A 15,300-nucleotide genomic window follows, 5' to 3' on the forward strand; every position below is an offset into this window, starting at 1 on the left:
CAATCTTCAGCCCAATGCCTGGGCCTGCTCACCAACCACCCCTCCTCGGGGCTCTTTCCGTGACCTTCTGCACCTGGTCTTACCCTGATGGTCACCCCTAACCAGGTACTAACCAGGCCTGGCTCTGCTTAGCTTCCAAAGCCTTGCCAGTGACCCTGTCCCTAGTCCCAGGAACAGGGATTATATTCCATTTGCCATGTTCTTGCCCACTCAAATAGCCTGTCTATATGTCCTTGAAGCCTCCTTGCATCCTCCTCACAACTTACATTCCCACCCAGCTTTGTATCATCAGCAAACTTGGATATATTACATTTGGTCCCCTCATCCAAATCATCGATGTAGATTGTGAATAGCTGAGGCCCAAGCACTGATCCTTGCAGTACCCCACTAGTTACAGCCTGCCAACCCAAAAATGACCCGTTTATTCCTACTCTCTGTTTTCTGTCCGTCAATCCATGCTAGTGTATATCCCCAATCCCATGAGCCCTAATTTTGTTTAATAACCTCTTGTGTGGCACCTTATCGAATGTCTTCTGAAAATCCAAATACACCACATCCACTTGGTTCCCCCTTATCTATTCTGCTAGTTACAACTTCAAAAAACTCTTAACAGATTCGTCAAACACGATTTCCCTTTCATAAATCCGTGTTGACTCTGCCCAATCCTATTATTATTTTCTAAGTGCCCTGTTACCACGTCCTTAATAATAGATTCTAGTATTTTCCCTACTACTGATGTCAGGCTAACTGGCTTGTAGTTCCCCGTTTTCTCTCTCCCTCCTTAAATAGTGGGGTTACATTTGCCACATTCCAATCTACGGGAACCGTTTTAGAATTATGGAATTTTGGAAAATGACAACCAATGCATCCACTATCTCTATAGCCACCTCTTTCAAAACCCAAGGATGTGGGCCATCAGGTCCAGGGGATTTATTAGCTTTCAGTCCCATTAATTTCTCCAGTACAGTTTTTGTACTAATACTAATTTCTTTCAGTTCCTAATTCTTGCTCGAACCTTGATTCTCCACTATTTCCGGGAAATTTTTGCGTCTTCTTCCGTGAAGACAGATACTTAGGGGGGAATTTTCCCAGTCCTGGGGAGGCGGATATGGAGGCAGGACTGCCGGGAAAATGGCAGAAACTGGGAGCGGGTACCGACCCCGCTCCCAACCCGCCTCCGTGCCATCTTCCCGGGAGGCGGGTCCCCGACTCGCGCAGGGACCCGTCTCCTCGAAGCGGGAAGGGGATTAGAGCCAATTAACTGTCTGTTAACAGGTAGTTAACAGGCAGTTTTGAGGCTTATCCCCATTTTACCCCTGCAAGTGCGGGCTTCCCAATGGCTGCGAACCCCAGGGTCAGCGAGGCGAGCAGTGGGTCTGCGAGGGTGAGAGAAATCGAAAGACCGCTGTGGAGGTGAGTGATGGGCGCAAGTGTGGAGAGGTAAGTATGAGAGGTGAGTGTAAAGTGTTGGAAAAAGTTTACTTACCTTTGCTTCTTCCTGCAGGCTTCAACCCTTGGGGATCCGGAGGTGCCTCATCTCAACGGCAGTGATGACAGAATGGCTGCTGCATTCTCAGATGCAGCAGCCATCTGATTTCTGCTGAGGAAAGCGGTTTTGGTGAGCCTTCAGTGCAAGGGCTCACCTTAGAATAGAGATTGTCAGAGTTTGACAGCTTCTCAAAGCTGTCAAATGCTGACAATTCATCTGTCAAAATTTTTTCGACAGATGAAACGTCATACGTTGACGTCCTGTGACACCGCCTTTCCCTTAATTGGCCGGTAAGCCCGCAGGGAAAATAACGTGGGTTGGCCAGACGTCATTGGGGGTGGGACTGAAACCCGAAAACCAGCAGTCCCGCCCCCAACGCACCCCCATTGACAAAATCGAGCCCAAAGTATTTGTTTAATTTCTCTGCCATTTCCTTATTCCCCATTATAATTTCTCCTGTCTCAGCCTGTAAGGGACCCACATTTACTTTTGCTAATCTTTTCCTTTTTACATACCTATAGAAGCTTCTACAGTCTGTTTTTATGTCTCTCGCTAGTTTACTCTCATTCTATTTTCCCTTTCTTTATCAATTTCTTGGCCCTCCTTTGCTGAATTCTAAAACCCTCCCAATCCTCAGGCTTACTACTCTTTTTGGCAACATTATAAGCCTCTTCCTTTGATCTAATACTATCTTTAACTTCTCTTATGAGCCACGGTTGGACCACTTTTCCTGTGGGGTTTTTGTGCCTTAAAGGAATGTTTTTTGTTGCAAATGATGTCATAATTCTTCAAATACCAGTCATTAGTTGTCTACCGTCATTTCTTTTAATGTAGTTTCCCAATCTACCGTGGCCAACTCGCCCCTCATATCTCCGTAGTTTGCTTTGTTTAGATTTAAAATCCTAGTGGGGGAGGAGGCTCGTGTGAAGCATAAATGCAAGTGTGGACCAGTTGGACCGAATGGCATGTTTCTGTGCTGTTGACTTGATGTAGCTTGAAGTAAATTGCAACACAGAAGAGGCCGTTCGGCCCATTGAGCCTGTGCTGATACGCTGTACTAACTCCTCAGCTGGAGCGATCTATTTGAATCCAATTTCCTGGTAATCTTTTACATTCTTGTCGCTCCAATATATATATATATTCTATTTCCTTTTAAATATGATGTAAGGGGTAAATTACCAGTCCACATGGGAGGTTTATCTGCCAGCACTGCATCACGGGAATTCCTTTCATTCTTTCCCCCAAACAAGGGAGCAAAATCTTAGCCGTGAAATCCGGAAGCACATTTTCACACAAAGGGTAGTGCAAATCAGGAACACTCCGCCCCCAAAAGGCAGTGGATGCGAGCGGTCAATTGAGATTTTCAAGACTGTGAGATCGCTAGATTTTTCTTGGGAGCACAGGAACAGGAGGAGGCCATTCAGCCCCTCGAGCCTGTTCCGCCATTCAATCAGATCATGGCTGATCTGTATCTTAACTCCATCTACCCGCCTTGGTTCTGTAACCCTTAATACCCTTGTCTAACAAAAATCTTATCAATCTCAGTTTTGAAATTTTCAATTGACCTTAACCGCTTTTTGGGGGAGGCAGTTCCAGATTTCCACCACCCTTTGTGTGAAGAAGGTGCTTCCTGACATCGCCCCTGAATGGCCTGCCTCTTATTTTAAGGTAATGCTCCCTTGTTTTGGACTCTGCCCCCCCGCACCCCCCCTCCACCCCTCCCCTGCACCCCCCGCACCCCCCCCACCCCTCCCCTGCACCCCCCGCAACCAACCCCCCACCCCTCCCCCGCACCCCCCCAACCCCCCACCCCTCCCCTGCACCCCCCGCAACCAACCCCCCACCCCTCCCCCGCACCCCCCCAACCCCCCCACCCCTCCCCCGCACCCCCCCCAACCCCCCACCCCTCCCCCGCACCCCCCCCAACCCCCCACCTTCCTGGAGACATTCTTTTCTCCCTATCTACCCTATGGGTAAGGTTGTCAAGGGGTATGGAATAAAAGGCGAAGGCGGGAAACAGATCGGTCATGATCTAATTGAATGCTGGAACAGGCTCGAGGGGCTGAATGCTCTACTCCCAGCCCGCTAATGTGTGTGAGGCCCTCATGCGAACTCCTTCATTAATACTCAGAGTTTGCTGAGCCCTGTAATTTGAATCCTCAACAAGCGATGATATTCTTCTTATCTTTTCCTCCATAGCTGCTGATTTAATATTAAAAGTGGAATCCCAGGGGCTGCCAACCTACAGATTCCCTTTGATCATTTTATTGCCCGAATCTTGTAAAAAAAATGCATTGAGTGTGCTGAAGAAAGTTCTTAGAAGAATTTCACTGAGTACCGACAGAAACTCAACTGATTAGGACCGATGAGTTTGAGCGCCAGTGAAGACTAGTTGTTAGATGGCGAGGATCTAGGTTGGAATTCCAAGTGCCTTTTCTCTAGGGCACTGATAACCTTGTAGCTTATGGTTTTTAGAGTAGGTAAGAACATAGGAACATGCGAATTAGGAGCAGGAGTTGGCCATATGACCCCTCAAGCCTGCTCCGCCATTCAATAAGATCATGGCTGATCTTCGACCTCAACTCCACTTTCCCGCCCGATCCCCATATCCCTTGATTCCCCGAGTGCCCAAAAATCTCAGCCTTGAATATACTCACCGACTCAGCATCCACAGCCCTGTGGGGTAGAGAATTCCAAAGATTCACAGTCCTCGGAGTGAAGAAATTCCTCCTCATCTCAGTCCTAAATGGCCGACCCCTTATCCTGAGACTATGACCCTCCTAGTTCTAGACTCTCCAGCCAGGGAAACAACCTCTCAGCATCTACCCTGTCAAGCCCTTCAGAATCTTACATGTTTCAGGACCCGGAGTACTAGCCAGCGGATTCAGGGCACATCCGGGGTGAACGGAGAGTTTCAGGTTCAGATATTGGGGCCAAGAACTCGCTTATGCCGATTGATGGGCCTTCAATAACCACAAAACTAGAAGTTATAGACTTAAACAAGTTGGCTTTTAATCACTAAGATCAGAGCTAACATCTCAACACGCCGACTGGTTCACAGGAATGAGTCATACAGATCCTGGGATCTTTATGTAAGAGAAGTCAGGGGCGGAGCCAAGACCTGGAACCTCCCAGGTTAGTCGGGAAAGAGGAAGTGAAACTATACACAGTGGGGGAGGGTAATATACATGAGTGCAAAACGAATACAGGATCAAGACAAACAGATTTCATTACACCGAGTCAGTAGGTCCGGCAACGCCTCCATTTCAAAAATTCTCGTCCCTGTTTTTCAAATCGCTGCATGGCCTTTGCTCCTCCCTGTCTCTGTAGCTTCCTCCAGCCCTACGCACCTCTGGGAGCTCTGTGTTCATCCAATTCTGGCCCCTTGTGCGTCCCTCACTCCCTTCACCCCACCGTTGGCGGCCGTGCCTTCAGCCGGCTAGGCCCCTGAGCTCTGGAATTCCCTCCATAAACCTCTCCGCCTCTCCTCCTTAAAGACGTTCCTTAAAACCTACCTCTTTGACCAAGCTTTTGGCCGCCTGCCCTACTATCTCCTTATGTGGCTCGGTGTCAAATTTTGTCTGATAATGTTCCTGCGAAGCGCCTGGGGACGTTTAAAGGTGCTATATAAATACAAGTTGTTGTTGTCTCCGCCCCATTGGAAGTGGTCCTGTGATTTTCCTGTGCCGTTACTCCCACCTCCTCACAGCCAGTGATCATTAAGGGAGGTGACACTGGGCTCATCCGCCAGAATTCCCACTTGTCGCACCTCAGATGGCCCTCGGTATGCTGTACGATACCAAGCTTGCGTGCTGTTTCCAGACGGACCTGCTGGCTTCGCGTACAAGCACCTGGCTTAGAAACATAGAAGATAGGAGCAGGAGTAGGCCATTCGGCCCCTCGAGCCTGCTCCGCCATTCAATGAGATCATGGCTGATCATCCAAACTCAGTACCCTGTCCCTGCCTTCTCCGCATATCCCTTGATCCCTTTAGCCTTAAGAAATATATCTAACTCCTTCTTGAATATATTTAATGAATTGGCCTCAACTGCCTTCTGTGGTAGAGAATTCCACAGGTTCACCACTCTCTGGGTGAAGAAATTCCTCCTCATCTCTGTCCTTATCTTTAGACTGTGACCCCTGGTTCTGGACTCCCCCGCTATCGGGAACATCCTTCCTGCATCTAGTCTGTCTAGCCCTGTTAGAATTTTGTAAGTTTCAATGAGATCCCCTCTCATTCTTCTAAACTCCAGCGATTAAAAGCCCAATCGACCCAATCTCTCCTCATACATCATTCCTGCCATCCCGGGTATCAGTCTGGTGAATCTTCGCTGCACTCCCTCCATGGCAAGAACATCCTTCCTCAGATAAGGCGACCAAAACTGCACACAATACTCAAGGTGTGGTCTCACCAAGGCCCTGTACAACTGTAGCAAGACATCCTTGTTCCTGTACTCGAATCCTCTCGCTACGAAGGCCAACATACCATTTGCCTTCTTAACCGCCTGCTGCACCTGCATGCTTACCTTCAGCGACTGGTGCACAAGGACACCCAGGTCTCGTTGCACTTCCCCTTCTCCCAATCTATTGCCATTCAAATAATAACCTGCCATCCTGTTTTTGCCACCAAAGTGAATAACCTCGCATTCATCCACGTTATATTGCATCTGCCATGTTTCTGCCCAATCACCCAACCTGCCCAAATCATACTGGAGTTTCTCGGCATCCTCCTCACAGCACACACGCCCACCCAACTTTGTGTTGTCTGCAAACTTGGAGATATTACATCTAGTTCCCTCGTCTAGATCATTAATCTTGCAGAGCGAAAGTCGTCTTTCGGGTGAGACGTTAAACCAAGGCCCCCATCTGCCCCCTCGGGTGGACGTAAAAGAGCCCGTGGCCGCTATTTCGAAGAAGTGCAGGGGAGCTTTCCTCGGTGTCCTGGCCAATATTTAAGGCCGCACATAGTGACAGCACCATTCCTGGCCAGAATGGAGATGATTGGGTAATTGCCCCCCTCAATCACGCCTGTAAGTGAATGGCATTGATTTTGGGCACATAATTTGTATTATGTAACATCCTTTCCACTCACTGTATATATCTGGAGAAATCACCCTGCTTTTATTGGGAGATGTTGCTATAGTTTTGGTCATGAGTTCTGTAATAATAATAAATAACTTCCGGTTGAAGTTATGTGCACATCATTTCCTGTGAACTGTGAACTGTGATCTGTGAACCCTGTGCATACCTCACTTCCTGTGCACACGTCACTTCCTGTGTTTGGACTAGTATAAATACTGAACTGCTCAGTATGTAAAGGGCTTCTCCTAGAGGCATGGTGAAGACCGCTCTTGTATATAGTATAATTATAAGTTGCTTAAAGCTTACTTTAAAGTTCCTTGATGTGTGAGACTTTTTATTACATCAAGTTCTGTTTATTGTAGTTCAAGGGACTCCGTCTAAATAGACTCTGCTCGCTGTAGAATATACTGTTTGCTGTGAGTCCTGCTGTAAGTCCCACCTTGAAAGAAAGAAAGACTTGCATTTCTATAGCGCCTTTCATGACCACCGGACGTCCCAAAGTGCTTTAGTGCCAATGAAGTACAGGAAACTCTTTGGTATCCGGCACCAATGGGACCAGGATGGTGCCGGTTGATTAAACATTCCGGATGACGGAGAGGGTTATCTACTGAGGCTATTTTTAACAAACAAAAATAAAAAAATCAAGAAATGTGCAGTATACAGTAATTGAGTACTCGCCTACAGAATGTTGTGTTAAATGGGTGGTGGAAGATGCCTGATTAAGTACAGTACTGCCAGTTGAGGGTAATCCATAACTCTTTAACTACTTAACAGTAAAACAAAACTTACAGTAAACGACTGTATACAGCGCGGGAGAGTCGGACTCCTGTTATTGAGGTGTTCGGACTTCCGACAGTGCCAAGAAGCCGAGTAGTGGCAGTTTGGAGAACTACTCCCACTGACTAACTCGGCCACCACGGGAGACTCAGACTCGGACTCGGCAACATTGCCGGTTATTGAGGTGTTGTTTTCGGAGTATGGATTTTGCCGGTTAATAGAGAATTCCAGATATTTAGGTGCCGTTTAAACAAGAGTTTCCTGTACTTTTTTTTTTGGAGTGTAGTCACTGGTGTAATGTAGGAAACGCAGCAGCCAATTTACACACAGCAAGCTCCCACAAACAGCAATGTGATAATGACCAGATAATCTGTTTTTGTTATGTTGATTGAGGGATAAATATTAGCCCAGCACACCAGGGTGAACTCCCCTGCTCTTCTTCGAAATAGTGCCATGGGATCTTTTACGTCCACCTGAGAGAGCAGACAGGGCCTCGGTTTAACGTCTCATCCGAAAGACGGCACCTCCAACAGTGCAGCACTCCCTCAGTACTGCTCTGGGAGTGTCAGCCTAGCTTTATGTGCTCAAGTCCCGGGAGTGGGACTCGAACCCACGACCTTCTGACTCAGAGGCGAGAGAGAGTGATACCCACTGAGCCACAGCTGGCACTGCCTCTAACTCATTGGCCAACACAGTGGTGCCAATAGACGCGCTGAATATTTACCCCTCAACCAAAATCACTAAAAACAGATGATCTGGTCATGATCACATTGCTGTTTGTGGGAGCTTGCTGTGCGCAAATTGGCTGCCCGTGTTTCCCACATTACAGCAGTGACCACACTTTAAAAAAGTACTTAATTGGCTGTGAAGCGCTTTGGGACGGCCTGAGGTTGTGAAAGGCGCTACATAAATGCAAGTCTTTCTTTCCGGTCATAGTAGCTGTAGCTACGATGACCGGAAAGCCCTGCAGCGGGTAGTCAAAGCTGCCCAACGCATTACCGGCACCCGGCTACCGACCATAGAGCACATATACCAGAAACGCTGTCTACGGAGGTCACGGTCCATCATCAAAGACCCTACCCACCCCAGCCACAGTCTGTTCGCCCTCCTGCCATCTGGGAGACGCTACAGATGCATTCGCACCCGTACGACCAGATTTAGGAACAGCTTCTTTCCCAGGGCTGTCATCCTACTGAACTCCACAAATAAACTCTAAAGCCTGCACATCTGCCAATGCACTTTATTATGGTTATGTTTATGTTAATGTATTACAAGCCAAATGTATGTTGAATGTTTAAATGTCTTAATCTAAATTTACACTCTCAGGAGCCGCAAGCCTACATTTCGTTGTACTGCACTTGTGCACTAACAATGACAATAAAAGTTGATTTGATTTTTTTTTAGTATTTTGCCCAACCTCACCCCCCTCCGCACTTTGTGGGTATCAAAGATGCACCAGTCCTGACATGGGCGCCCGCCCGGAATATGCCGATTGTCTGACCCCAGGAAACCTGACACAGTCAGGTTCGTAGGTTACTGGCGGTCGGGAAGTCACCACAACTGTGCTGTCTGTAGGAGAGGGATCACGGGTTTGGGCTCCTGTGTCTAGATCCTGTGGTGTAACCTCAGCAGCAGTTCATTTCTCAACATGTCCCTCTCACTAAATCTGCTGCACTGGAGTTGGAGAATTGGGTGGATCTTTCTTTCACATTCTCCAGACTAATTTTGCCAGCGTGGGTGAGATTTGGAGCTTGTTGTCTGTCAAGTAACCTCTCGTGCAAGATTTCCAGTTGATTTCTGACACCCCAAAAGTTTCTCTCTTTTAGGTGCCACCCTCTATTGTGTGGCGTTCCAGTGCAGTTCCCCAACCGGCCGCCATGAGGTCCCTGAGGTGGCTTCCCTGCCAGTCTTCCTGTGCTCTTCCCTCCACAGCACAAAAGGACACCTCGACCCCTGCAACCAGGCCGAGACCAGGACCTCACTGCTGAAGAAAGCCCAGGTGCCAGTCTGCATTCCTACCATCCAGTGATGCAATGTACTGGCTCACCATCAGCTCCAAGTCCCCCTCCCAAGTCACACACACCATCCTGACTTGGAAATATATCGGCCGTTCCTTCATCGTCGCTGGGTCAAAATCCTGGAACTCCCTCCCTAACAGCACTGCGGGAGTACCATCACCGCACGGGACCGCAGCGGTTCAGGGAGAAGGCGGCCCACCACCCCCTTCTCAAGGGGCAACTAGGGGATGGGTAATGAATGCCGGCCTTGCCAGCGACGCCAACACATCCCCAGAATGAATTAAAATAAAACCCTGTCAGGCTTCGTGACCCGACTCCTCACGTTATAGAGTAGAACTTGACCTAGTTTACTGGAAGGAGGCGGGAAACCCCATCAAACATTGCTGTGTTCCATTTGTCTTGGGCACTGAACTTTCCCTTCAACATCCAAACAAATTTGCTCTCGGACGGTATGCACAGCCGGCCCTGGTGCAGAATAAATTCACGGCTCTGAATAAGGCTGATGTGGTGCTTCAGAGAATCTCGCTGCGAGGAAGCTTTTCTCTCGAGTTCATCTTAAATTTATAAAAGCTGTGGATGGAATCCCAGGAGCCGCTGACCTTTGCTATCATTCTTGCTTTTTGATCATTTTGTATAATTTCGAGCCATGTTGCATAACCATGTTTTTTTGGGGGGGTTTAAATAAAAAGTACCATTTTGAATCTCAATATCAACTCGAGAGCAAATTTTTTATTTTGACTCAGTAAAGCTTTTCATTGCCGGTCTGTGAAATGATGGACAAACAAGAGGGAAGTGCACCGTCAATGAAAACTTGCACAGTCCCAGTGGACTCTTAAACGGTTCACAACTAGGTGTCTCAGTAGGTAGCACTCTTGCCTCTGAGTCAGAAGGTCATGGGTTCGATTGGCCCACTCTCTAGAGACGTGGAGACAATGGCCGGATCATCTGTTTTAGTGATCTGGGTTGAAGGGATAAATATTGGCCCGAATACTGGAGCGAACTCCTCTTCGAAATAGCGCCGTGGGATCTTTTATGTCCACTTGAGAGGGCAGACATGGCCTCGGTTTAACGTCTCATCTGAGATTCTGCAGGGGATTGACAGGGTAGATGCTGAGAGATTGTTTCCCCCTGGCTGGAGAGCCTAGAACTAGGGGGCACAGTCTCAGGATAAGAGGTCGGCCATTTAAGACTGAGATGAGGGAGGAATTTCTTCACTCGGAGGGTTGTGAATCTTTGGAATTCTCTGCCCCAGAGGGCTGTGGATGCTGAGTCGTTGAGTATATTCAAGGCTGAGATCGATAGATTTTTGGACTCTAGGGGAATCAAGGGATATGGAGATCGGTCGGGACAGTGAAGTTGAGGTCGATAATCAGCCGTGACCTTATTGAATGGCGGAGTAGGCTCGAGGCGCCGTATGGCCTACTCCTGCTCTTACTTCTTAAGTTCTTATGAAAGACGGCACCTCTGACAGTGCAGCGCTCCCTCAGTACTGCACTGGGAGCGTCAGCCTAAATCATGTGCTCAAATCTCTGGAGCGGGACCTGAACCCACAACCCTTCTGATTCGGGAGTGAGAGTGCTGCCCACTGAGCCATGGGCTGACAGCCTTAAACAATGCCACCTTACTTTGCCACATTATGCCTAAGTGGCAAAATGGTTCACTCTGAGACCCGGACCGGTTAATGTGTGCAACTGCCTTACGCACCGGTAACCTAGTTAGCCGCACTCATTTACGAGTGTGGAATCGTGCTAACTAGGTTGACGGGTCTTTATTCTCATTACTGCAGAATGATAACCGACAGAACACGAGTGCGCCGTCAGACCCCTGGTTGGAAGCACGAGGTAATGATTCCAGGGGAATCTATTGGTGTTACACCAATCAATGCATGCAGCAATTTACACCACTACTCTCTGTGTAAATCAGATGCAAAACTGGAAGAATTTTTTTAAATTAGTTCCTGGGATGTGGGCGTTGCTGGCAAGGCTGGCATTTATTGCCCATCCCTAATTGCCCTTGAGAAGGTGGCCATTGAGCCGCCGCCTTGAACCGCTGCAGTCCGTGTGGTGAAGGTGCTCCCACAGCGCTGTCAGGGAGGGAGTTCCAGGATTTTGACCCAGCGACGATGAAGGAACGGCCGATTCATTTCCCTGTCGGGATGTTGTGTGACTCGGAGGGTGACTTGGAGGTGGTGGTGTTCCCACGCGCCTGCTGCCCTTGTCCTTCTAGGCGGTAGAGGTCGCGGGTTTGGGAGGCGAGCTCGAAGAATCTGCCGCAACCACATCTCCCACCAAATTCACTCAGGGCGTTAGCCGCACTGATGGGTGTTAATCAGGAATTGCAATGGTAGAACCCATTTAATACCTCAGCCTTTAGATGCTAGCTAACGAGCTCCATCATTCAAACTATGCATTTTCATCAGAGCCCCACAGAGGAGATGAGCTATCAGTGACGTAACTGACATGAATCTTGTCATTCATGGGAAATGACTTATGAAATGATACTGGGCGGCCTGCTGGTGGCGCTGTCCAGGGAGAGTATAAATACTTGGGCATGGGCCCAGCTTGCTCAGGACATTCTTTAACAGGAACTAGTGAAGGACACAGCTAGATCTCTATGTTGAAAAACAGTTGATTAAAGCTTTGTTTAACGCTTAGACCAAGTGCCTAGTAGTTTTCTTATGTCAATAACCCTGAGTGTTTTATGAGGAGAATTCTCGATCGTTTTGCAACTGCTGGTGATATTAGCGGAAAATCGCTTGACCTGGTTACATCGCTCCAATTTAAAATAGGTTAACATCGCTGCTAAAATAGCAAATGGAGGAATGGCATGCGCGAGCATGAGGTATTTGTCTGCTGACAGTGCCCAGAGAAATATAGAATCACACAGCACAGGAGGAGGCCATTTGGCCCATTGTGCCTGTGCCGGTTCTTTGAAAGATCTCTCCAATTAGTCCCACTCCACCCCCCCCCCCACCCCACCCCCACTCTTTCCCCATAGCCCTGCAAATGTTTTTCCTTTTCAAGTATTTATCCAATTCCCTTTTGAAAGTTACTATTGAATCTGCTTCCACCGCCCTTTCAGGCAGCGCATTCCAGATCATATATTGAGTTATTTGCCTTTGATGTCAGCCTTGTCTCAGTGCTGGCATTCCTGCCTCTGAGTCAGAAGGTTGAGTAACGTTAGAGTGTTCTGCTCTTTCCCCTTGGCCCTGTAAATTTCTCCTTCTTAAGTAGAGATCCAATTCCCTTTCGAAAGTTACTATTGAATCTGCTTCCACCACCCTTTCAGGCAATGTGTTCTAGATCATAAAAACTCGCTCCGGAAAAAATGTTTCTTCTCATCTCCCCGCCCCTGGCTTTTTGGCCAATTACCTCAAATCTGTGTCCTCTGGTTATCGACCCTCCTGCCAGTGGAAACAGTTCCGCCCTATCTACTCTATCAAAACACCTCTATTAAGTCTCCCCCTTAACCTTCTCTGCTCTAAGGAGAACAACATCTAGGCTCAAAAATCCAAATTCTGAAAGGAATAAGGCAAGAGAAGAACCTTGAGGCTGATCCCTACATTCATGAGGAAAAACTGGACAGAAAAAAAAAACTTGCTTTTATCTAGCGCCCTTCACGATCTCCGGACATCCCAAAGCGCTTTACAGCCAATTTTGAAGTGCAGTCACTGTTGTAATGTAGGAAACGCAGCAGCCAATTTACAAACAGCAACGTGATAATGAAAGGATCGTCTATTGTTTTAGTGATGTTGGTTAAGGGATAAATATTGGCCCAGGATACTGGGGAGAACTCCCCCTGCTCTTCTTCGAAATAGTGCATTATGTCCACCCAAGCGGGCAGATAGCAGCTCACTTTAACGCCTCATCCGAAAGACAGCACCTCTGACAGATGCAGCACTCCCTCAGTGCTGCACTGGGAGTGTCAGCCTGGATTTTGTGCTTCAAGTCTGGGGAGCGGGAGGACTTGAACACACAACCTTCATGACTCGGAGGCGAAGGAGAGTGCTACCCACTGAGCCACGGCTGATGTAGGGCAGATGACCTAGAGGCGATACTGTAGAGGAATGTAAACGGTAGAGAATGGGTAGCACTGAAGCAGTACTTGAAACTAAACCGCAACAGTAGGGCAAGAAGACGCAGGTTCACACTCGGAAAAGGCAGATTTAGGACTGATGCCAACAAGTTCTTTTTCACACCGCGAGTGATCAACATATTGAATGGACTTCTGGGTAAGGTAGAGGCAAAAACCCTCGAGTCATTTAAGCAACAGTTGGGTGTCAGAATGAAGGAAGTATAGGATGAATTAAGATGGGCCAAATGGCTTTCCTCATCTAGCTCAATCTCGTGATGTGTTCTTGTTTTTTTAAATTCTTGTAATTAATGTAAGATGCTCCATTACTTCATCGCATTCTCTGAACAAATTTGAGTCGCGACCTCATTTCCTGTACTTAGTCTACTCCTGCGGTGTTTAATGGGTTAATAATTCATACGTTCTTATATTTAAAAAAAAGCAGACACCCAAGTGCTGTCTTCAGTTGAGAAACCTTTTCCTGGTAGAAAAAAAATGGAATTGATTTCTCCTTGTCTGAAAAATGTCAAATTAATTGTCGAACAGCGTTGGGCGCAGTTTCTGAAGTGACCTTAATTAGAGTGTAATTTTTAATGAGGTATTGTAAATCATTTGTAATTGCAATTTAATTTATTAAAAACAAATGGACATGGTTCCTAACGCTGCCCATGTTTTAATTCCCCACTCCCTGAGTGACCCGTGTGTGTGTGCGTGCAAGTTATCAGAGGAACACTTTTTGCAATTTAAAGGTTAATTAATGCTAACTGGTCTGTGTTTCTGCCTGGACCGGTCACTAATGAGGAAGCAGCGGATATATTAATGCCTTGTTAATGCCGTGATTTTGTCTCTTTATCTTATTGTGCATGCACTCAGGGTTGACCCTGTCCCATATGACACTCCGAAACCAGCAGGCCACACACGATTTGTCTGCGTCTCAGACACACACTCCCGAACAGATGGCATTCAGATGCCGTATGGGGACATACTGCTTCACACGGGCGATTTCACAGAGCTGGGACTCCCCACGGAGGTTAAGAAGTTCAACGATTGGTTAGGTAAGAGTCCATTTTTTTTCTGATCGCTCTTTGTGACCCTAATTAACCTCTGTTGTACGAATGTCATTCACAATTTTGATAATTAAATCAAAGTACCCGGTGACTGCGGGTTGGTACAATGGGGACGCGGGATTCTAATTAACAATATTTTCTACCACTCCTTCCTCCCACCGCTCCCCTCCCCCCCCCAACCCCATTCCATTCCAATCAAAGTATCCTTCATAGAAACGATCTTTATCATAATCACTAAAGCTTGAGAGAAACTGAGGTGGGAAACAGACACAATGGGGGGTATTTTTGTGTGTCTGAAGTGGATCACGCTGTCGGACGGTTCTTAAAACATTTATTATGCACCTCCGCTCTGTCCCAAGGACTAACAGATAACGGGAGGAAGTGAATGCGCCCTTTGTTGTATTGTTCAGGTTAGATGTTGTCGGATTCAAATGGGGAAATGCGCTCTCTTGTCACGGATCCTTTCCAGTGTTTTTTTTTGAAGTAGTCTCTCTTCCCATGGGTTAGAAGGCCAGTTCGCCTTGAGTTAAAGCCTCAGTTACCCACTTGCAATCGTCTGTCTGGTGGATTGGGTGAAGCAGAGCTTCAGACCACTGCTCCTGCATCTCTTGAGACCTGGATTAAAACCATCGCCCAGACGTAGAGGAAGGGCGGTCTCCCTTTCTCCGATGGCCTCTTTAGTATCTGAAAGAGTACGCAGGAACGGGAGTAGATGATTCAGCCCCTCGAGCCTGTTCTGCCATTCAGTGAGATCGTGGCTGATCCATGACCTAACTCCATTTGGCGCCATCATATC

General features: G+C 47.5%; 1 protein-coding gene across 4 annotated transcripts in view; it reads left to right on the plus strand.

Annotated features, from left to right (window-relative positions):
- LOC147107160 (metallophosphoesterase MPPED2) overlaps positions 1-15,300 on the plus strand; it is a 311,144-nt gene that overhangs the window by 67,454 nt on the left and 228,390 nt on the right. For all 4 annotated transcript variants that reach the window (XM_086008299.1, XM_086008302.1, XM_086008300.1 and 1 more), the window contains exon 3: positions 14,311-14,492. In XM_086008299.1, the coding sequence (XP_085864425.1) occupies positions 14,311-14,492 (182 nt within the window). The remainder of the gene's footprint in view (positions 1-14,310; positions 14,493-15,300) is intronic.

This window comes from Somniosus microcephalus, chromosome 15 (genome assembly GCF_052327205.1).
Source record: "Somniosus microcephalus isolate GS21.2 chromosome 15, FLI_Smic_1.0, whole genome shotgun sequence".
NCBI lineage: Eukaryota > Metazoa > Chordata > Chondrichthyes > Squaliformes > Somniosidae > Somniosus > Somniosus microcephalus.